At 65.9% G+C, this 23,620-nt stretch overlaps 1 protein-coding gene across 1 annotated transcript in view; it reads right to left on the bottom strand.

Moving 5' to 3' along the window:
- Positions 1-23,620, bottom strand: part of AJAP1 (adherens junctions associated protein 1) — a 79,722-nt gene that overhangs the window by 5,276 nt on the left and 50,826 nt on the right. The window contains exons 3-5 of the mRNA XM_045858785.1: positions 6,459-6,546; positions 4,219-4,461; positions 2,413-2,544 (exon numbers count right to left, since the gene is read on the bottom strand). Of these exons, the coding sequence (XP_045714741.1) occupies positions 2,472-2,544; positions 4,219-4,461; positions 6,459-6,546 (404 nt within the window). The 3' untranslated portion in view covers positions 2,413-2,471. The remainder of the gene's footprint in view (positions 1-2,412; positions 2,545-4,218; positions 4,462-6,458; positions 6,547-23,620) is intronic.

Raw genomic sequence — 23,620 nt, 5'->3', positions numbered from 1 at the left:
CGGACCAGACGGCCTGGTGACAAACGGCTACAGCATCATTAAGAATGCATTTGCAGAGGCTTAGCGGCTACGCCAGAGATAAATGTCACCGCCGGCTCTTAGGCCTTAATTAAATGTTTTAGTATTAATTGCTATTTATTTAAGGGGTAATAAGGACCCCAGTGAATGGGAGAGATCTTCCTGGTTATCCTCTGCTCCGCGCTCGTGTCCAGGCATTAATTACGGGGCTCGGGGACGCGGGGCCTCCGCATGTCCTCCTCCCGGCGAGTGACAAATGGCTGCCCGACGCACGGCCGTGGAATCTCGAAGCGTCTGTCGGGGGCTAACAAGGCGGCGGGCAGAGCCGTCCTGGTCCTCACCCTCTGCCTGGTGTCCGCAGGCGCCGTGGCTGGGCGAGGCTGGGCGCCTGCAAGTCCTGCGGCCTCTTCTGGGCTCCCCAGCCATCCACCTGCACCCTCCGTCCACCTGGATCCGAGCGGGTCAAGGTCTGTGGACATGGAGGCGCCCCTCCTTCCGTAAGCGCGCTCCTGAGACGGCTCCTCGGGCACAGCTGGAGGGCGGGGCCCAGACACCTTGCAGGCCGGGGGCCGAGTGGCCTGGGGCCGGTCAGCTCTGCCCCTTACAGCCGGGTGGGCCTTGGGCCAGTCACCTCGCCCCCGGGCCTCCCTTCCCCGTCTGCAGGTGGGGCTGCTGGGAGCACTGAACTTGACTGGGTTCCTAGGCTTCGGAGCGCTCCCACGTGCTGCCATTCGCACGTCTGCTGAATTAGGGAAGCGTCCCTCATGGCGGGGCTACCTGGAGCCAAAGGTGCGTCTGCCTCCAGGCCCGGGGGCCTGCAGGTCTCGGAGGAGGAAGGGAGCGGGGGCCTTGCACGCACAGGCTGGCATCGCCCAGGTCCAACGCTCTCATCGCCCTTTAGGAATCCTCCTAACAGAGGTGCCGGCCGTCGCGGGGCCGCCTGCGGATGAGTGAGGTCTTCTGCTAATGAGTAAGGTCCCCTTCGCCGGTCTGGTGGCAGCAGAGGGAGCGCCCTGTGGCCTTAGCAAGGTGTCCCCTAGAGGCGGATGACAGCACGGGCTTCTGACGGCTGGGCCACGCCAGGCGCCTCGGGCCCTTGAATCGGGGGACAGAACTCATCCTGCCCGCTTTCCCCGCGCAGCCTCAGCAAAGGCGTTGGAGGGGGAGGCTCACTTTCCGTTCTAACCTAATTACATTTCCTCGCCCGTTGGCTGAACAGCACGCTAAGCAGGTCAATTTGGCTCCGGGACAGGAAGGGAGGGCTGGAGATTTAATTTGGAGCAAACGCACTATTCATTAGGACCCGGCCCAGGAACGGACCGGCCCGTTCCTGCTCCTGCAGGCAGCTGGCTGCTCCGGCCCCAGCTGGGGGCTGTGAGCGGAGTCCTCGGTGTCCGCGAGGGCTGGAGGAGACCCCTCCTCCCGGCCTCGGGCCCTGTCCCCCACTGTGACCATGGCTTTGCCCATTTGGTCCCCACAGCAGGAGGTGGGCAGGGAGAGAAAAAATATTCTCACACATGGAGACCATCCTAGAAATCGGGGTCCCTACTCCAGGAAGGGATCTGAGTTCACGTGCAGAAGGAGTATCTGGAGGGTGGGGAGCTGCTTTCTCTGGATGAGCAAAAAGGGGATCCTCAGAACACCAAGCACCCAACTTAAAAGACCCCGAGCCCGGGGTGGCCTCCACCGGCTGTGCCCCGGCACGTGCAGCCAGGGGGCCGGGCTGCCGGGCCGCCGGGCGCTCGGCACAGAAGGAGGCGTTCGACGTGGGCGCTGACGTTGATGCCCTTGGAAGGAGCGCAAATGTTCCTGACCAGCAGAGCATGAAAAGTCCATCCTGCTCTGGTACCCGGCCCGCTTCGAATGAGCGGGTGTCTTCTCTCTTCCTCGTTTTCCTTCTTATCTCCTACTTTTATATTTCAAAGTTGTATTGTGATTCCGCCCGGCGCCCCCGCCCCACGCGTGTCAGGGCGTGGGATGGCGGGAAGCCCGCCCTCTTCGCCGCCGCCGCCGCCTGGGCCGCCTGCTGCTCCGGGCGTGAGAGCTGCGCCCGGAGCCGGCCCCCGGGACGGGTTTCCCCTGCCCTGCAGGCCTGCTGACGCTGGCCCTCCCTGGGGGCGGAGAGACGCTGGCAGACCCGGCCCCAGTGCCGCCAGGTCAGGGCGCCTGAGTGCCAGTCACTCCGGCACTGGGACCTGGGGGGGTTTGTAAAGGGTGCGGCAGAGAGTGCACAAGCCCCCCACCCCTGCCACAACCCCGGCTTTGCTCAGAAAGGCGATGACGCTGGAACGCCCCCCAAGGTGTCGCCACGCAGGTGGCTTCCCCAGAGGGAGAACTGGGTGGGGGAGCGGGGGCGACAGGGGAAGGGAGTCAGCTCGCAAGGGGGGTACGCACCATGAAACAGACGCGTGGCGTCTGGCCTGCCCCCAGGAGGTAAAAAAGACTTCGGCCAGTCAGCAGGAGATTTCAAACCACTTCTCGGACACGAAGGCCACGGGGATGAGGTGCCGGTCCGAAGAGGTGGGCCTGCAGGGAGCAGAGGGGCGGGCTGGCTCGGCTGCTCGGACCCCGGCAGGCGGCACCGGCCTGCTGCTGCACCGGCCTCTCCAGGCGCAAAGAAGCCCCCCCCCGCCCGCCCCGCCCAGGAAGGTGGTGCTCAGCTGGGACCCACCGGCCTGGGGCAGGCAGGGGCCCTTGCCCTCCCGGGGGCTGGCTTGTGCCCTGCCCACCTGGGTGGCCTTGGAGGACACAGAGCCCGAGGGACCGGTCACCGGAGGGCTCGGGGTGGGGGCCGGGAGGCCAGCATCCGGGTGCTGCCGGGCCCCCTCCGGATTTTAGCATTTCAGTCACAGGACCCGCCCAAAGCTCGGGGTCTCCGCCTGAGAGGGCAGGGACGCAGCCTGCACTGTCACACAGTACAAGAGGGCAGGGCCTGAGCCCTACAATGCCGTCCCCATATTTTGTCACCCTTGAGACTAAGCCAGAATCCCCGAGGCCAGTGAGGGCCAGCAGAGCGCCGCCTTAGGCTGAAAGCAAGAGCCTTTTCCATCCCATGCTCCCTCGCCGGGGCGTAAGAACACCAGCCGCACCACACCCCTCCCCACCCCGCACCCGTGCACAGGGCTGGCACAGGACACAGGGGCAGGGCACGGGACAAGGGGACACGGTGACCGAGCCACAGCCACCGGCCGACACACGGCGTGGCCAGGGTTCCCATCCAAACCGCACGCGTGCTTGGTGTCAGGGAGGAGAAGTCCCCCTGCCGGTCCCTCTGGGGGCTGGGGGGGCTCGGCCTCTCGAGGGTGACCTGGCATTTGGGGGGACGGTCCCCAGCACCCCCCTCTCCACCCCCCTCCCCCAGGAAAGAGGCGCCTCGCACACAGCAGGGAAGGTGGTCCCGCGTGGGGACACCGGGGACGGCCCTGTCCTCGCAGAACGGATGAGGTCGCGCCAACCCTGGGCTCTGCCGCGGGAGGTCACCCCGAGTCCCCCCCCATCCTGGTTCCGGGCGGAGCCGCCCCCCCCGGCCATGCCTTGGCCAGCGCCCCCCCCTCACCGCCCGTCCTCCCCTGACAGCGGCCCGCAACCCGCCCCTGGTTCCCCTCTGAAGATGAAGTTGTTGCAGTTTTTTTTTTTTAATTTCTAAAATGAGGCACGCATATATGCCTGTTTAAAAAAAATAGCTTATTGATGTTTTAATCCAATTCTGGATGAACCTCCCGAAGCTGACTCAGGGTTTCTGGAGCGCTCCCGGGCACGGTGTCAGCGCTGTGTCTTCCCCACAGGACGACACGTGATTAATAAAGAGGGGGAAAAGCACTGAATAACCGGGAGTCTGGTGGATGTTTGATAGTTCTGCCCGATGCGCTGTGGAATGCACTGTGGACGTTTTATCGGCGGGGCTCAGAGGTGCTGACTCGGGGAGGGCGGATCCGGGCCGCTGGCCACTGGGAGGTCGGCTACGGGACTGGCGTCGAGCTCCGGGCGAGGGCGCCCACCACGGGGCATTGGGGCAGGGAGGCGCCTGGTCCGCCCCCTCCCCCTCCCCCCCAGTGCAGGTGTGGACGGGGGTCCCGGCTGCCCGTTGTGTCCTCTGTCTGTGCCCGTCCACCCTTGCAGCACCTGCCGGACCCCCGGAGACACGGGAGGGGCGCCCCCCTAGCCCGTCCCCGGCCGGCGCCCCGCCCCGCCCGCGCTCACCGGTTCCCGTTGAACGTGGACTTGTACTCCCCCGCGGAGCGCAGCGTCTCGTCGGCGTAGGCGGGCACGGGGGCGCGCACGCACTCGTGCGAGCACTGCAGGGTCTCGTTGTAGGCCGTGAAGATGTCCAGGCTGCTGGGCACCCGGGCGGGCGTGAAGTCCGTCAGGTTCTGGCAGCTCTCCTCCTGCTGGTTGGCCTTCCGCTGGTGGCTGTTCCTCCGGGGGTTCCCGCTTTGGGCGCAGCTGGAGGAGAGGGACGGCATCGTCGGGTGTGGGGGGTGGGGGGGTGGGGGGGTGGCGGGTCGAGGCCCCATGACCTTCGTCCCCAGGCACTGGCCACACACGGTTCCGTGTCAGAGGGCAGTGTCTGGCCTCTTCGGGAAGACCGACCGCAACCACCGGCCAGCACCTGTCCTAAGTAAAACCTGGAGGTCCAAGGTGTCCGTCCGTCTTGCAGGGAGGGTCGTCGGGGGCGTGGCTGCGCTCTCTTACCCGGAGCTGAGGCCTCCTTTGGCTTAAGAGCGCCAGCCAGCCGGCAGGCCCTCGGGCCCCTCCCCCACTGCCCCCAGATGCCTTGACAGGATGAAAATCGATGGGTCCCCAAGGGGGACCTTTGTGCACGGTCCGGGGTGGCCTGGTCACGCGTGTTGGGAGCGACCGTATCGTTATCTTTAGGGACCGATCCGATGTTGGGACCCCTCCCCCGCCCTTCCTTCACCCCGAGGGGGTCTGTGCAGAGAACTGCCGTGTGGTGCCCTGTGGGGACCTGCCTCATTTCCCTGTCCCCCTGGGCCACAGAGGCTTCCAGGTGGCCCCTCAGATGGACATGGGACCCTGACCCTCGTGAGCCAAGGGGTCGGACGCAGTGACGGTCAGAACATCCTGTTCCTGGATGTCACTCACTCTGGCAGGTTCCCACGCAGGGGTTGGGTGGGGGGGGGAAGTCCCCACCACCTGGAGAAGGGTGGTTGTGAGGAAATTTGGGGAGCCCCCACTTTGGAGGACTAGCTCCCCTTCTCCACTCCTGCCCTCTAAGGTCAGAGCTGACTGAAAGAGAGCTCCCCACTGCTGGCCCGGAGCCCAGCCCCCCAGGTCACGGAGCCGCTCGCCCAGGGCCGGGCCGTCGCCCCGAAGGGCCGTGGCAAGGTTTGCCACAGACCCAAACGTATGGGGAAACCGAGAGGAAGCTGGCAGCCCGTCCGTCACCCAGTGGGTCACGCGTCCACAGTCTCTTCAGGGGAGGGGTCTGCCCTTCCTCAGGATGCTCAGCTGCTGCGGGGGCCGCGCATCCACGCGTGGGGCCTGGCCCCACCCAGGAAGCCTGCCGCGGGCCGAGGGCCACCGTCCCCCTCGTCGGTCTAGAGAACGCCCAGGGTCCCGGCTTGCCGGCCGTCGGAGGGGCTGCAGGCCTCACCGGCCTGTGTGCTCTGCACGCACGGGCCGGCCCCCGGCTTTCCACCTGTTCCGCTGGCGGGCGGGCACTCGGGCCGCCCCCGCCCAGCAGCCCCGGAGGATTCCCTACCGGTGGCGGCATCTGCAGGCGGCAGGGCATTGCCAGGCGGGGCGGGCCCCTCCGCGGGGGAGGTTAGGCTTTGATGCCGGAAGGAGCCACGCTGGCTGGGGGAGGGGCGGCCGGCAGGCGGGGGTGGGGGGGGTGGGTCACTCAGCGGCTCCCCGCTTTCCCAGGGGGGTAGCAGGTGTGTGCACCCAGCAAGGCCAACCTTGAAATAGGCCAATTTCCAGGAGGAAATAGGCAGAGACAGGCCGCCCGGAGCAAAGCAGTAACCTAATTCAGCAGACACGGGGCCGCTCACTGAGGGAGGCCGTGGGGGTGGGGGGGGGGGGCCGAGAGGAGGGGTGGGACAGCTCAGGACAGCCCGGGACAGTGAGGGGTAGTGGGGGGCTGTGGGGGGCTGTGAGGGGCTGTGAGGGGCCGCAAGGGGCAGGCACAGCCCCCGCCCAGGCCGCTGCTAGGAAATAAAGACAAGGGCGTTACGGGCTGGGCCCGGGGTCCAAAGGCACCTGGATCTGAGCGGAAGGAGGCACCGGCCGCGGAAGTCCTGACGCCGGGCTCGCCGAGTGGCCGTGCCCGGGGGTGGGTGCCCGCGGCCGGAGGGCAGAGGAACGACCCCCTGGGGGGGGCGGGGGCGGGGCCCAGGTCGGGAGAGTGGGATGTTTCCGCGTGCCCCTCGCCGGGGACCCCACCGCCCCCACGTGACCCCGGGGCCGAGGACCCTTACCAGTTTTTTAAGACAAGAGTTGTGATCAGAGCAGCTATGACCATGATGAGGGACACGGTGATGGTGACAATCTGATGGACGGCCAGACCTGCGAACAGAGGGGGCGCCACATGAGGGCCTCGCGGGGGGGTCCACGGCCCGGCCCGCTGACCGGCTGCGAGCGCCCGGGCCCGTCTGAGCTGCCTGCGTGCGCCTGGGCCGGGGCCGCCGCGGACGGCTGTGTGGGGACAGCCCAGACCCCCAGGCCCCCAGCCCCCCAGGCCCCAAGGCCCCGTCTTCCCCACGCATAGCACCTGTGCTGGCAGGTGCTGGAGTCCAGGGAGGGCCGCCCCAGCCCCGGCCTCCCTGCTCCTTCCCAGAGCTTTCTCGGGTCCCGAGCCGGGACCTCGCCTATGGTCCGCTGCATCCTTTCTTGCACCTGCAGAGCCCCTCACCTGGCGCAGGTAAGCCCTGGCCGCTCTCTCTCCTGCCACCCTGGGCAAGCTCTGCTCCTTGGTTCTGCACACCCTGGTGGCTGGCCTGCACGGGGTGGGGGGGGGTGCCTGGGGCAGGGGGACCTGGCCCGGCCCGGGAGGAGCCGGCACGGCCCAGGGCGAACTGGGAAGGTGGGAGACAGCCTTGCAGGCTCAGGGGCCCTTGGGTCCTCGGGAGACACCTTCTGCTCTCCGCAGCTCTCCAACGAGGCCACTGCCTGCTCTGTGGTCTGGCCCTGCTCCGTGCGAGGGTGCACAGTGGCGGGGGGTCAGCAGAGCAGGGACAGGGCTGGCCACTCCAGAGGCAGGGCAGCCGGAGCCCAGCCTAGAGCTGTCCGGTTGCCCACGTGCAGAGGACGGGCACCCTCTCTGGCTCTCCCCCTGCCCCCACCTCGCCCCCACCCCGCCCCCACCCCATCTCCAGCTTCCGCTCCAGCCCCCCCCATCAGGCTTCACTCCTCCTGACGACACGCCTGGAACATCCCTCTGGGGACACCCCCGGCGGTGTCCACGGGTCAGTGTGGCCACCCGGAAGGTCCAGGGCTCTGGCCGCATATGCTGCTGTGAGCGAGAACCGTACCTGGGAGCCAGGTAGGAAAGGCCGTGGCGGGCCCCGCAGGCCCCCGCAGTGTGGGCACGCCCCACCCCGGCCGTGCGGACGCCCCACGCTCTCTCACCTGAGACGGCTGAGCGCCCCTCACTCCCCACGCCTGGTGCCCGATCCTGGCGTCCATTAGCACAGAGCCACCCATCCCACCCGAGGTCCCCGGCGGGTCCTGCAGTGAGAATGACGCGTGTATGGGCCCCGGTGTGGCGGGTTTCCGGGTGTGACACTTCTCAAAGACGCAGTCTCCAAACAGAGCTAATGAGCGACGCAAGGTTGGCGTGACCAGAGAACAAGCCTTCTCTTCCCGTCGGCCCCTCCACGGGTGCCGGGAGCGGCTCCCGTCCTGCACGCACGGCACGGCACCCCTAGGAAGCCCGGGGAAGACACGTGGATGTCCTGGGCCTCCCTCATTCTTTCATCTGTTAACCCGCCCCGTGGATTGAGTGCAGGCCTGCGAAGCAAAGGGTTGCTGGTTCGATTCCCAGTCGTGGCACGTGCCTGGGTTGTGGGCCAGGTCCCCAGTAGGGGGTGTGCAACAGGCAACCACACATAAATGTTTCTCTCCCTCTCTTTCTCCTTCCTTTCCCCTCTCTCTAAAAACAAATAAATAAAATCTTTAAAAAAAGAACCAGGTTTGAGCACCTGCTACGTTCGAGGCAGTACCAGGTGTGACCGCCCTCAGGAAGGGCTGCGCTGGTGCCCCGTGTTTATAGTGGCCGCACTCACAGCTGCTTCTGGCCAGTGGCTTCCTGCACACCGGGGCCCGGTCTGCGGCAGCTGCGGTGCCCCTCTGAGACGGCCTGGCTTCTCCGCGAGGACTGCCCAACCTGCCGGCCAGTCGGGAGAAGCCCCATGCCATACGGACCACCCCTGGTCTCAGCAACGATGGGGTGCCCACCAGCTTCGGCCATCCCTATCGATTTCACCAGCTTCCTTGAGACCCGCCGAGACACTGCCGACAGAGGGGCTGCAACAGGCGGCCCGTCCACGGACGACCAGGGAGGGGGGCCGCTCGGTCTCCCCTCACCCTCCGCCCACACGCGCCCTCCGGCCCAGTCCAGGGACCGGCCTGCTGTCGGGAAAACTGCGGGCTCCTGCCGTGTCCGTGCTCCCTGGGGTGCGGGGTGAGCTGGTGACGATGATGATGGTGATGGTGGTGATGATGGTGGTGATGGTAGTGGTGGTGGTGATGGTGATGGTGGTGAAGATGAAGGTGATGAAGCAGATGGTGATGAAGATGACGGTGATAAAGGTGATATGATGATCATGGTGGTGATGAAGATGGTGGTGATGATTATGATGATGGTGATGGTGATAATAATGTTGGTGGGAATGATATGATGGTGATGAAGGTGATGGTGGTGATGGTGGTGATGATGGTGGTGATGAAGGTGATGGTGGTGATGGTGGTGATGGTGGTGATGGTGGTGATGATGGTGGTGATGAAGGTGATGGTGGTGATGGTGGTGATGAAGATGATGGTGGTGGTGATGGTGATGGTGATGATGGTGATGATAATGGTAGGAATAATGAAGGTGGTGATGACGAAGATGGTGGTGATGAAGGTGATGATGATGGTGGTGGTGATGAAGATGATGGTGGTGGTGATGGTGATGGTGATGATGGTGATGATAATGGTAGGAATAATGAAGGTGGTGATGACGAAGATGGTGGTGATGAAGGTGATGATGATGGTGATGAAGGTGATGATGATGGTGGTGGTGATGGTGGTATTGATATGATGACAGTAGTGCTCACTGGAGGTGATGACACTGATCACAGGCAAGCTCGACAAGTGACAATAGTCATCAAGTGTGTATTACCCCAGTTAATCGTGGCAGCAACTGCCCACGGCAGATACCGTCGCCGGGAGTGGAGGGGACACCTGAGTGGGCGAGGCTGTGCAGACTCCTTGGCCCGCACGCAGGGCCCGCCGGCCCCAGGGTCCCCCCTGAGGACTAAGACACCACGGCTCCGAGCCCAGGCCGTGTTCATCCCGGTGCTGGCTCTGCTCTGGCCTGGCGGCCGCACTCACACCCACAGGGGGCCTGGTGCCCCCACCTCCCTGAGGGGTACAAGCTCCTACATCCTAAGGCGGGTGCTGTGGCCCCACCGCCTCCCCCGACAGGCCCCTGGGGAGCGTGGCAGGCTCAGGCCCAAAGCCTTTCAGCCACTTCTCGGGGGGTCACGCCCCTGTCCCCGAGACAAGAACCGAGTCGTTGTTGCCGTGGCTACATCTGCCCAGTTTCAGGTGAGCAGAACCCGGTGCCGATGGAGGTGGGTGGCGCCCGAGTGGGAGGACCGGCAGGAGCTGTGGGCGCCGGTCCCTGTGCACGGCCAGCCCGGCTGGGGGTGCTGAGGGTCCCCCAGCCTGAGCGGGGCCAGGGCAGGCCCAGGCCGCCGCCAGACCCCGACCCCTCATCCTGTCACCAAGGCGATGCCTGCGCGGGTGAAGGGACTGTAACGGCCGAAGCCCCTGGGGGAGGAGACCGCCGTGAGCGGCCGAGTCTCAGCTGCTGGGCCCCCTCCCGTCCCCCTGGGGGCGAGGACGGGAGGCCATCCACTCTCCTCTCCGGGGGGACGGAAGAGACTGGGGTCCAGAGGGAAACTGTTGGCTCCAGAGACCCCCCCTCCCGCCGCCCGATGCGTGACTCTCTCCAACACCGACAGTCGCCCCTTTGCCTGAGGGCCTCACGCGTCTCCGGGCCTCTTAAGAAAAGGACGAAGTCACTGCCATCTTTGCACCTGCCCTGGCCCCACTCTGAGAAGTGACTCTGTAGCCGAGAAGCAGGGAGTGAAGTGAAGTCCCCCACGGGACGCGCCAGGGTACAGTTCAGAGGAGGCGGCGTGTGGGTCCGTGACCGGCAGAGACGGTCTGGGCGGAAAGACCGCCGTGCTGAAACGGCCGTGCTGCCCAGAAAGACGTCCCTCCACCCGCCTTCACGCACGCAATCTGCGGGGTCCATCCCCCGTCCTGCGTTTTTGCGCCCTGCACAGTTGGGGGGAAGCCCTTCCGGAGGGGGGGGGGGCGGCCGACAGAGCGGGGGTGGCAGGCGCACCTCCGTCCCGGAGTCCCGGTGAAAACCCAGCGGGCGGCTGACTGCAAACCTGACCGGCACGCGGCCACACTGTGGGGAACTATGGGTTAGGGGCCAGCGTCTCGCTGCCCCTCACCGTGTTACTACGGGCGCCCCTCCTCATCCACCGGGACCTGCGCCCGGACCCCCGGGGACGCCCGGCGCTGGGGACAGCGCCAGAGCCTCTTTGTGCTGCGGTTTGTCCTGCACACACAGACACTCGATAGAGCTGAGTGTGCAAGTCGGGCACAGTAAGAAACTAAAAACGACGGATAATAAAACAGAGCAATGGTGACAATATAAATATAAGGTGATATGTGCATGGCTTTGGGGCCCTCGCTAAGTGAAATGCGGGTCCCTTAAACACTTGCACTGTGGCACCTGTTGGTCTGATAAGCGAGACAGGTGCCCAGTGACAGGTGGGCAGGCACCACGACAGCCTGGACATGCGGGACAAAGGGGCAGGTCACTCCCAGGCGGGACACGGCAGGGTGGCTGGAGGTTTCGTGACACGGCTCAGAACTGCACGCAACTTAAAACTTGGGAGCTGTTGCTTATTGGATGTTCATGGAATATTCCGGAGCTGCCCTTGACCATTCATAGGAAACTGAGAAAGCGAAACCGTGGGCAAGGGAGAATCCCTCTGCTGCCAGACGGCTCCTTGCGTCCACGCCTGCCAGGGGCTCCGCTGGGCCACGGGGCTCTCTTCCAGGGCTACAGGGGACCCCACAGACCCGGCGGTCACGGTGGCTGACCGAGGCCCTGACCGTGCACGCGCAGTAAAAATGACGTTTGCCCAAAGCGGGCTGGAAGATGGAAACCCCCTAAGCGTGGGTCCCCCCTCCCGTCTCCGGGAGGTCAGCTGGGAAGGGGACGGAAGCGCGTGTGGGCAGCTGTGTGTGCCCCATCGGACGGAGGCAGCTGTCCGGTGGCTCAGGCCTCCCGGACGCCACCTGCCTCCGTCCCCCAAGCCTCTGCGTGGGCCCCGCGCAGGCGAACCTTGCCGGAAAAGGCTGGAGGGCACACCTGTCAGGCTTGGAGGGCAGAGCGGTCCCCACCGCAGCTGCCCAGCCCAGCCCAGCCGCAGGCAGGGAGAGCCGGTGTGGACGGTGCGCGTGCATGGCCGCGGGACCTGGTGTGCAAACACAGGCAGTGGTGGCAGGCAGGTGGGCTCCCGGGCTCTCGTTTTGCTGAGCCCAGGTTTCAGGCAGGGGGCAGGGCTCGTACATAAAGAGAGGTTTCCGTCTGTGTGTGTCGGACGCGTCGTCAAAGCTGGGTCCCGGAGCGCGAGCCTGCGGTCCAGGAGGTCACAGCCTGCGCTCCCCGTCGGCAAGGGCTGCCTTCCCTCTGAGGTTCGCACGGCCACGGCCAGTCACAGACATCTGCCGCCGCAGATGCAGCCTCTGCCTCGTCAAATGGGGCCGTCATCGCCGGCGGCGGGCAGCGGGCCCACTGCTCGGTGTGACGGCTTCCCGTGAAAAGACAACTCGATTCGGCAGGACTCTCGGTGTTGGAGACCCAACCTCAGGGGGCGTTTTACCCACTGGCCCACCCAGTGACCCTCAGAAACACTTCAGCCACGTGCTTCTCAGTTTCCCTCCATGCAGGTTGAAAAAACAAACAAACCCCGCATCTTTGGAAAGACAAGACTGTTCGGATCCCGAGGCCACTGTCCACAGGGACCTTACGCTCTGGCCCACCCACATGGGGCCTCCCCACCCAGCCACTCTTGGGGGCCACCCTGCCCACTCTCTCCATCCTCACCTGCTTCGCTCAACACTCACACCTCAGGGAATGTCCCCCCGAGCAGGTCTCTGCTGTCATTACAGGACACAGGCGGGGACACCTGTCCCCAGACCCTCTGACCCTGGGCGGGGCAACCCTCGAACAGGCCAGTGTCACCCCCCAGGAAGGCTCTGCCTGGGTTGACAACAGCCCCGCGCCTCGAGAGCACGTCAAGGCTGTACCCCCAGGAAAGGAGACACACGCCGACTTTGTCCTCCCCACGGCCAAGGTCAATCCGTCTTCAAACTGTTTGCCATGCAGGCCCGGTCCCGAGCTCGGTGCGTGCCGTGCGGGGCTCCCCACTTCTCCCTCCTGACAGGTGTTATTGTTCTCGCTAATTTAGGGGCTCTCTCTGCTCCCGGTAATTGCCGCCGTATACTAATGTGCTGGAATCAGCTGCCACCCAGATAATAAAAAATTAGACCCGGAATAATGGATGGGGACAGATGGATCACCCAGCCCTGCATCAATCAATAGGGCTTTTATGGCTGTATTTGCGGAGGTTTGTAATCAGACCGGGCCCCGAAGGTGGGCGGGCAGTCGGTGATCCGTCTCCGGGTCCAGACGAGGAGGGATCACACAGGGGCCGCTGTCCCCGGTGAACGCAAGCCCACCCGGCGCCTTCTGTCTTGGCACTGGGGGGTGGGGGGTGGCGCTTCCGACCGGCACGCCTGGGGAAGGCGGGGACAGTGGCCCCAGAACTTGCCAAGGCAAAGGGGTGACATTCCTGCGTGTCTCGAGGCTCATGTTCCAGAGCACAAATGTCACGTGTCTGCGTTAGGGGAGCAAAGGCCCAGTGGCCGATGGGTCAAGGGTGTCCTCACGGGTTTGACAGTTTGGAGGTGACACTGGGTGTCCAAAGTGCCACTTCCACCCTGAAGAAACCACTCCTCTTCTGCAAAGACTGCAGCCCCTCGGCTCCACGGCACGCCCTTGACCGACGGTCTCCGGGGACCTGGCGAGGCTGGTAGCGGCCCCCGCAGGACAGTCGGGGCTCCCCCAGGCTCTCGTCCCTTCGGAGGTGCTCGGCCCCTTCCCAGAGTAGAGGGCGTGCCTTCTAAAACCAGAGCGTCTGCAGAAAAACAAAGCCACCAGCTGCTGTGGCGGGGACCCAAAGGAGTGCGCCATTTCCTGAGTGACCGGCAGGGCCGTCCACGGGGTGAGTGATGACGGGGGAGCTTCCAGCCAAGGCGGTCGGGACACAGTCTCCCGTCACCAGGAGACCCTGCGGCTCATGGCGGGGACAGCAGGGCCCTCACCACGGAAACGGCCCACTGACCTCACCTCGGACGCGGCTTCATCCGACAACGCGCTGAAAGCCAGTCCGAGGGGCCTCAGGGCCAGGGGGCGGCAGTGGCCTCCGAGGGGGACACCGGGCCGAGTCTGGAGACGTGCTTGGCCATCCTGTGGGTGGGGGCGCGTCCCCCGCCAGCCGGTGGGCAGAGGCAGAGACACCGGCAGACGCCCTACGGTGCCCGGGACGGCCGGGCAGGGAGGTCGGCCCAGGCCGCCCACAGCGCCGGGGCTGTGGGCTCGCTCGCAGGAGACACGCAGGGGCGACGTTAGGAACGGCATCCGCCTCTCACGCCCACTCTGAGCCCCAGAAACCGGCCACGGAGATCCCGCCCCTGGGGCAGGCCCTGGTCTCCGCCGAGTGGCTGCAAAGGGCGGACCGAGGTCCTCTCCCCATCACCCCCCTCATCTCCAACCAGCCCCTCCTGACAGACCGCAAAGGCAGGGCTGGCAGGGGGTGCAGGTCTGACCCCCGGCAGCGGCCGTGCGGGGAAACCACACAAGGAAGCGGCCGTGTTTTACACGGTACTGGGTGTCGTGCGTGGGTCCAGTGGAACCAGGTCACCCTTCGGCCATGCCCAGCTTCCTGCCGCCCCCTGAGGTGGGCGCAGACACGCTCTGCATTTCCGCAGGGAGGTGAAGGGGGGTCCTCAAGGTCACATGGAGCCATCGGGAGTCCCCAAGACCACCCTCGGGCTCAATAACTCCCCAGCTCGAACGTTTCAGCGAAGGGTGACAGGCTGGCAGGTAGGTGCCGAGGGCGGCTTGTGTGCTGGGTGCTCCCAGGGTCCATGGGCCCTGGGGAGGGATGCCTGCCTGGCGCCTTCCGGCCAGTGCTCCAGGGAGCGGGGGGGCTTGCGCGGTGAAAGCTGACCCCGGCCGGGGCCTGGCAGCCGGGGCTGCGGCCCTGAGCCAGCTCGGCGTCTGTGGCCACGTCACTCCCTCCAGAGAGAGGACTGTGCTCGGCCCAGAACACGGTGAATGGGTTTCTCTGAGCTGAGGCCCTGGCTCTGCCCCACCGGGCCCGGTGGCCCTCTGCTCCTCGTGGGCCGGGTTCCCCTGTCTCAGCGCCTCCGATCCAGGTCGGCGCGCAGTGTGTGCGCGGAGGGTGCCACCCTCGCCCAGGCTGTCCTCGCAGGGGGTCTGGGCGGAGGCTCGGGCCCCTCCTGGGACCGGGCTGGTGGGCGTGTTGGCTTGGAGCAGACTCGCTCGGGCTCGGGGAGGGGCTATGGGCAGCCTAAGGCACCGCCTGGAGCCCCCACCCCATCCCTACCTCCGTTCCCTGAGACCCTCCTCAGTGTCGAAGACTCAGAGCCTTCTGCGCAAATCAGAACAGGGCGTGGCCCCCTCCTGGGGACTCAGGATGCGCGGGGTTGAGAGTCTTCCAGAAAAGACGCTCGTTCAGAAAACTGGTGGCTTTGACCCAGCATTCCCTGACCGCGTGACGGCCGCTCTCTCCTTCCACAGGAAACACTTGTCTGGGCCCCTGGCCGCACCCAGTCCCCGGGGAACTCAGCGGAAGTCAGGAGGGGGGTGAGCATGTGCGCCCTGAGGCCCCGCCGCCCCTGCTCCCCGCCACCCAGCCCCACCCAGTCATAGCCAGGCCCTGGGGACACGTCTGTGAGGTCAGTGGAGGACCCCACTGGGGACTCTCCAAGCGGGGGGGACACGCTCCTGGTGCCTCATCGTGGCTGGGATGAGCCCTGCCTTGGAGCCGGCGGGTCAGAGCAGGGCTGCCCACGGGGGGGCACGTCCGCCCCCAATGCCGCCCCGGGCATTTGGAACGCTGGTCCTGGGCGGCAGCCCGGTGACGCGCCAGGCAGGAACGGGCGTCCCGGGCCTCACTGAGCGGCTTCCTGCCACTCGGAGTCTCCGCCGGGGCCGGCTTCCTCCGGCTGGGGGCCCGTGCCGGCCGCCGCCGCCTCCACAGGGAGGGAGGCTCCCGGGAGGACACGGTTACGGGGCCCTCCGGCAGCACACCGATCGGGGAGTCCAACCTTCAGGGATCCGCCGGGTCCGAGAGGCAGGTGGGGGCGGGTGGGGGCGGGTGGGGGCGGGGCCCGACCCCAGCTCCTGGCAGCACCGCGCGAAGCTGGCACACGGAGCCCCGGGGCCTGGCTGGCAGGAGGGCCTGGCTATCACCCCCCAACCCGTTCCCCTGAAACCCGGGGCAGGGGGAGAGCCATACAGCCCTGAAGGGGGAGGGGGAGGGGTGCGGTGCCCACCCCCCACCTGGGCCCCCGCCCCCACAGGGGTCCTCAGCACCTTTCTCAAGGCTTCCTGGTGGGGACACCATTCCACCTAAAAGCAGCTGCTGTCCTCATGCTGCCAGCTGCCATTGCACTCAAAACAAGGAACAGACAAATACATGCATTTAAAGACCCCCAGCCCCCAGCCCGCGGCCCTGCTTGGCCCGCCTGTTGCCCTCGGGGGTCCCCCTCTGCCATCCAGGATTCAGCCCCTGATGAGAGTTCCTGCGGCCCCCACCCACCCCACTACTCGGCAGAGCTGCCTGGCGGGCACCCGGGAGGGCGAGGCCCTGCCCAGGTAGGACTGGGTCTCTCCCTGCATCTCACCCCTGCCGTGAAGGCAGGACAAGCAAGGCCTGGGGCCTCGGTGGCCTTGGGCTCTGTCCCTGTGTTACCCCGAGAGCAGGAAGGAGGCCCTGAGGGGTGGGGGGCCGGGCAGGGGGGCCACAGTGGGAGAGGGGGGCCGGAGGGAGGACGGCAGCCGTGTGCGTCGCCGTGGGGCCCCTGAAACACGTGCACCCATGCCTGCAAGACGGCCTCTCAAAGCACGGGGCTGAGACCTCTTGAGAGAGAACAAGCAGGAACACACAGAAGAATGTTCGAGTTCAATCTGGGAAACCGGCAGCCAGGAACCCTCTGAGAGCTGGGAGAACAGAGAGGCATTGTTCTCCCACCCCCGGCACCGCAGCTCTCCGGAGGCGGGGCGGCATCTGTGGGCTGCCGCGGCAGCAGCCCGGGCCGCCACCCTCGCAGAAGCATGCACCCCCCAAAACACGGACACCCCGCTTCCTGTCGCCAGCTGCCCGCAGAACAGCCCGCAGTGCAGTCCGCAGGCCTCCCCAGTAAAGGGCCAGACAGTTCAAGTTCAGGCCGGGTGCCCCACGGTCTCCGTGGCAACCCCTGAGGGCCGGCTCTTCCGCCTGCAGACGCCGATGCCCACATTTCAAGTAAGATCCACGTGTTAGGAAACTGTATCCTTTTGATTGCTTTCCACCCCTTCAAAGTGCCAAGAAGCCACTGTTAGCTCCCGGAATGTAGCAGCAGACAGGGTGTGGCCCCCGGGGGGGGGGCCGCAGTTCTCCACGCTGTGACCTGGAGCCTGAACCCCCGCCTCCCCCCCCCCCCGACACCCAGCTTTCCCCGCAGGGCCCAGCCCCGGGCGGCAGGCTGCCCCGCACGGCAGGGGGTGTTCGGGGCGGGGCGGGGGGTTATCAGGTGCCGACCTTCACCGGACGGTGATGTCGATGCCGTGGGGGAAGCAGGTTGCGAGGGGAGGAATCTGAGCAGGGGCTGGGAGTCGACAGAGGCACTGCCGTCCCATACACACAGCCCGCACGTGAAGCGTGTTTATATATAGGGAACACGCATGCGTATTTTTGGAAGGAGCCGGACTATTTCTGCTGATTCCTGCGTGACCGGCCTCAGGCAGCCCCTCCTCCCTTCTGGGTCCTGGTCTCCCCATCTGCGCGTCGGGGAGCGGGGCCCACGCCGGTGGCCCTCGGGCCGTTCCCCGGGGGGCCACCGTCGTAGCGCCCAGGGGCTAGAGAAGGGTTCAGGAGGAGGCCCCGGGGTCCCGCCCCCAACATGTGGTCCCCCTTCCACCTGTCGCCCACACGAGAGACACAGCAGGCCACTTTGGAGCCCTCCGCACCTGTGAGTGCACGAGGCCCTTGCAGCCGCGACGCACGGGATTCTGGGAAGGCTGGCCCTGTCCCCGGGGAGTCTGCCCGGGAGAGGGGCCGGTGCAGGCCCACGCACGTGCCTGCAGTCCCCGCACGGAGCTCCACGTCTGGGGGTCGTGTTTCCTGCCTTCCGCTCGGCAGAGGCCCACCGGTGGGGGTGTCACCTCGGGGTACACACGAGAAGACCAAGGATCCAGGCACAAGGCAACAGGGCAGCGAGAGGCAGAGAGCCACCGTGGGCGGAGCCAACCGCACGCCCAGGCGAGGCCCTGCAGGGGGTGTGTCCTGAGAGGCTTCCTCCGTCCCATGGGACCCGGGGGGCTCCCAGCAGCCTTGGGAGCCCCCCAAGGGCACCTGCCGATCCAGCAAGAGGCGCTAATTCCTGGGGCTGAAACGACGAGAGGCCGGAAGGCCGATGTGGGGGCGGGGCGGGGGCACCCAGCAGGAGACAGGAGTCCGGAAGCACCCTTGCTGGTTGGTCGCGTCCTCCTGAAAGGCGGGATGAAGCCCCAACCCCCAGGACCTCGGAGCGTGGCCTTACTTGGAAACAGGGTCAAGGCAGGCGTCATTGGTTACGAGGTCACCCTGCACTGGGGCGGCCTCCAACCCAACGTGACAGGGACAGCGGCTGTAAAGGAGGTCCGGGGTCCCACAGGTGGCGGAGCCCACAGTCACACCGTGCAGCAGACTCAGAAACCGGCACGCTCCCCTCCAGGCCACAAGGCCCGGACAGACACTGGAGCAGCCTGCTCGCCCAGCCACGGAGCGGCCTGGGGTGTGGACGTTCTCCCCCGAGAACCTGTTTCCCGGGACCCCCCTGAGACCCCCAAACAACCCACCTCTGCTGGACTGCACGCCAGATGCAGTCCCGGGGGCTCTGGCTGTGTGTGATCCCTCGGGGACCGCCCCCCCACGATGACGTCACGGCGGCTGAGTCAGCAGCAGGGCCCCGGTGAAGTCGGGAGGCCGACGATCCCCAAGCCAAGCCCGAGTCGCTCAGTCAGGGACTGTTCTTGGCAAGACCTCCCGCAGCCGGGGTTGAGCCGACCTGACCTTCACTTTGCAAATCCGCCCCAGCGGCGCAGAGCTCTTAGAGGGTTCAGGTCACCACGTAAAAGACAAACCCGTGGAGGTTGGGGGGGGGTGTGGGGGAGAGAGACAAAGGAGAAAACCATTCAGGCCAATCTGGCTGTGAGCTCCTGGTAGCAGAGCCGCAGTGTCTGTCTGATGGCTGACTGTGGATGAATGAATGAGTATGTGAGTGAGCGAATGAGAGAGTGAGTGAATAGTGAATGAATGAATGGAGGGAATGAATGGAAGAATGAGGGAACGCGTCAGCAAGTGAGCGAATGAATGAGTGAATGAATGAAAGAGTGAGTGAATGAGCGAGCAAGTGAGTTAATGAATGGATGGATGGGTGGATGGATGGATGAGTCCACAGACACCTGGACCAATGGGAGTGGGAGGAGCAGGCACAGGTGTGCCTACAGCTGCCACCGAGTGCACTTCCGCCGGGTGCTTCTCCGCCCTGGCTGAGCCCTTTCCCCTTTGATGGCCGACACCCTGTCCGGTGGCCCCTCAACCGCCCGCCTTCCGCAGCCCGCCACGCAGGCGTTTGGACCTTTGCCTTCACAGCTTCTGCCGTGTCCTGTTCCCTCGGGGGCTCTGGTGCAGTTCTGCTCACTGGTGGGTGAGGAGGAGCCAAAAGGACCTCCTGGGGCCCCCTGGCCCCCGATGAGGACACACGTCCACTTGGGCAGCAGCCTCTCGCCCCTCCCCAGAGACGGGCATGGCGGGGAGGGCACCGCAGCCGTCTCGGGGCAAATGCCTGGACTCGGGCCAAGCTTCGGGGTCCACCCGGGAGACAATCGGGGGTGTGGGGTCCCCAGTCCTCGCCCCACTTTCAGCCCCTTTTCACCGCCCGCTGCAGTTTCTGGCCTGGCCTCCAACCGTGACGGTGGCGACGGCGCGACCTCCCCCACTTTCCCGCGGGTGCTAGCTGCCACGCTGCCGGCAGTGACCGTGTCCCCTCTTCCTTTCTCCTTCTCCACTCAGGACCCTCCTCCCGTCAGTGGGCCGTGCCGGCAACGTCCCACCGGCGTGCCGCCGGGGTTCTCAGACCAGGCGACACCCGACCACTCGGCCGGGGGCACCGGCCTCTTTCCCTTTCCAGTGTCACCTAAGAAAACGACAACAGCCAACACGGCAGTAGCCATCCAGCGTGAAGGAATCAAAACGACCCCTATTTTCGTTCAGCTTGGCAAAACATATCCATTTCGGCGTGCCGCAGAGTTTGAGTGATCCGTTTCTGTGCCGCGAGATGGCAGAGGTGGAAATCGCGGGGTTACGCCACCGCTTCTCACGTCGCATCGGAGGTCGTCTCGGGGCTGGCCAGGGGGAGCCCCTTCCCGCTGGCTTCCCCGTTTCCTGGCGGGTCCCCGGGGTTCTCCGACCACTTCCTCTCCGTCCAGGACGGCAAGGGGCTCCAGGCCGGCTCCCCCTTCCCGGGCTCAGCCCCGGCATCAGGGAGCCCGTCCCTTTCGTGGAGGATGTTGGAAACCGTGGCCCCAGCGCCAGGCATACCCACCCCTGCTCCTGGGCGCTGGTGCACCCGGGCCTCTCGGCCAGAGGGCCAGGGAGCGGCTTCATGCCCCCTCACGGTGCGCTCCCCTGCCCGGGCCGCCCCGCGTATCCCCGAAGCTCACATCCACCGAAGCCTCAGAGGGCGGCCTTACTGGGAACAGGGTCTCTGAGGTGGGGGTCGTACCGGGTGGGCCCCAAACCCAATGAACGGCTGTGTCCTCACACGAAGAGGGGAGGCCGCGCAGACACCCACGGGGAGAAGCGGAGACGAAGGCAGAAGCTGGAGCGATGCGGCCACCAGCTGAGCGCTGCCGGCAGCCGCCAGGGGCTGGGGGAGGGGGGCGGGAAAGACTCTCCCCCCTCCGGCAGCCTCCAGGGGAGCTCGCCTCTGCCCACGCCTTCCTGTGGGACTTCTGGCCCCCAGGGCTGAGAGAGGACACGTTTGTGTTTTACGCAGGGGGAGGGGGTGTGTTTTGTGTTTTGTTTTTGAGAGAGGGAGAAGCTAGCGATCTGTTATTTCACTTTTTTATGCATCGCAGGTTGCTTCCTGTGTGCGCCCCGACTGGAGCCCGAACCTGCCACCTCGGCATCTGGGGATGACGCTGTAACCAACGGAACTACCCAGCCAGGGCCGCTCCTATTGTTTTAAGCCCCGCCCCCCACCCCCAGTTTGTGATACATTCTTACAGACCACCCCCCTGGGGACCAAAGCCAACCCACGCCCCCGGATCTTTCTGGCCTCCCCGCCCCCGGCTGCGCCGCCTCCTTTCCCCCCCGAGAAGCCGGCTCTCCCATGTGTCTGCTCATCTGCCCGCACAGTCCTCCCCCCACCCCCGTACAAGGCTGACCTCTCGACCCCGCTGGCCACCGCCCTGCCGCAGTGCCCTCCTGGAATGGCCACCGTGCACCCCGCTCCCAGCCGGGACGACCCCGGCTCTGCAGGTGGGAAGTCCGCCAGCTCCTCTGCGTTCCGAACCTCCAAGAAGTGTCCCCTCACCTCTGACGCCTCCTGAGGGCGGGCGGAGGCCGGAGCCCCCAGCTAGACACCCGGGTCTCGTCTTGGCCGAAGCTCGGTGAGATCCGGGCTTTTTTACGCTGTAAGAGACCTGGGTGAAACGCACACACAGGACACAGAAGGCGACCGTCGGCCGCAGGCAGGTCAGCAGCGCCAAGTTGTGCACCTTGCTGTGCCTCCCTCTCCGGAAGTTCATCCCACAGAACCGGGGTGGTCCCCACTGCACAGTGACCCCACTCCCCGGACCTGCCACCCCTCCCCCGAGTCCCCTCGGCCTCTGTGAGTCTGACGACCCTGGTCCCCAATCGGTGGGACCGGCAGTGTGTGTCCTTGGGGGACCGGCTGATTTCACGGAGCAGAGAATCCTCAAGGCTCACCTTGCTGTGGCAGGTGACTCGGGCCACCTTCCTCTCAAGGCTGAGCAATGCTCCAGTGCACGGACGGACGGACAGACAGATGGACCGAGTTCTGTTCATGCGTGCACCCACCGGCGGGCACCCGGTGGCTTCCACCTCTGGCGGGACAGTGCCGGTGTGAGCGTGGGGATGCACTCTCTCTCTGAGTCCCTGCGTCCGCGCTTTTGGGGACAGTCCCTGTCACATCCTGTCACCTTCCAACACGAGAGGATTCTTGAGTCATGTGTGGACGCCCGGCGGGGGAGGGAGCGGTCCTGGACACTCTCTTAGGAGACGGGGGCGGGGGAGGGCCCGGGAGGCCGTGCGCCCTGGGGCCCCTCCCCGCCGGCAGACGCTCAGGTGCCAGGGACACGAGAAGAGACCGACACACCCTTGACCTAGCACACGGCTCAGGGTCAGAGGTCAGCGCACCCCGGCCCTGCCGTGCCCCGAGCAATGGGCCCCTACGGACAGCGGGGAAAAGGGGCAGCCAGAAGCCGCGGGAGCGGGTTAGGAATATGTTCAAACTCAAACCGACTTTTTGACTGCTTGCCCCGAGCGCTCGGAAGGCAGCACCGAGAGAGCCCGGGGGGTCTCTCTCACCAGGAAAGGCCGGGCTGCGGGGGGGCGGGGGCCTGTCTCGGATGATGTGTCCCAGCACCATCTTCTGCTCCTGCCTCCGCTGCCTAAGGGTCGGAGAAGTGTCGCCCCCGGACCTGCCGGGGGTCTCCCAGGGTTTAGTCAAGCCAGGCCGTCCGAGCCGGGCTCACGGCGCGCGTGAGACACGTGCAGTGGTCACTACAGAGGCTGGCGGGGGGTTGGACGCCCCCCTTCCCGTCCGGGGCTCAGCGGATGTGTTGCGTTCCCCCACGAGGCAGCACCCGAGTTGGGGCCCCTCGTCCTCCCCCCGCTCCCGGTGCTCGGGGTTCGGGGATTCGCAGGTCGGTGTCTGGGCCTGGACTGCCGTGACCGAAGGGGCCTTTGGCCACTCGCCCACGTTTCTTCCCTGGAGGGGCCGGGCTAGCACTTGGGACGCGGTGGCTTCTGAAGGCAGCCGACTGGGGCCCCGGCGAGGCCCCGTGGAGGGCGTGCAGCCCGCGCGTGAGCCATGGGCTCCCCCCTCCCCCCACGGCTCCTTTGATCCACATTCCGTGAGGGCATCTCGCCCTAGAACGACGGGCACAGAAATCAGAGCAGGAATCTTGCCTGTTCTATTTCTGGCTCTGACACAGACGACGCGGGTGGGCAGATCCGACTCCAGAAGCTTCTCTGGTCTCCGGGAGACAGCAGGAGTCACAGTGGCCTTCGCCTGCCCCTGAGCCGGATGGGGACTCCACCCGGCCCCCCTCAGTGGGTCGGGACACACCGGACCCCCCCCCCCCCCCGCAGCCGTGCGCATTGGGGTTTCCCGTGCCGGGGGGTAGGATGCGTCCTCCATGCCCCGTTCTTCCAGAACAACCACCTGGGCGTGCCGGGACCAGACAGGCCGCTGCCCCTGCCTCCGGTTCCCGAGGGGCCACCGCCCCCAGAGGGCAGGTCCAGACCACCCTGCTGAGCGACCATTCGGGCCCCAGCCCCTCGCGTACACACACACACACACACACACACACACACACACACACGGGCCCTGAATGAATGAACAAAGGAATGAATGAACGAATGAATGAACAAGCGAATGAATGAGCAGACGACATCCACCTGGGTGTAGCTCCCCCTACTGCACAACCCGACCTGCTTCACAAACCAGGGTCTGGAGACGGCGACCCTCGGGGCCGCTGGGCCCTGGGCAGGGACAGGCCTGCACGTCCGTCCCCCCGAGTCTCAGGACAGACAGGCGTGCACGTCCCCCCGAGTCTCAGGACAGACAGGCGCTGTGGAAGGAGTGCTGCATTTCCGCAAAACTAAGTCCAGGGAAACCGGAGCCGAGCCGGGGGCCGCGGCCAGCCAGCCGGGGTCCGCGCTGCAGTGGCAGGACGGAGGGGATGGGCGGGAGGCGGCAGCCC

The sequence above is a fragment of the Phyllostomus hastatus genome, unplaced genomic scaffold, assembly GCF_019186645.2.
Source record: "Phyllostomus hastatus isolate PE091 unplaced genomic scaffold, TTU_PhHast_1.1 phas_scaffold_182, whole genome shotgun sequence".
NCBI lineage: Eukaryota > Metazoa > Chordata > Mammalia > Chiroptera > Phyllostomidae > Phyllostomus > Phyllostomus hastatus.
The sequence above is the reverse complement of the archived record's forward strand: the minus strand, read 5'-3'. Positions and strand labels throughout refer to the sequence as shown.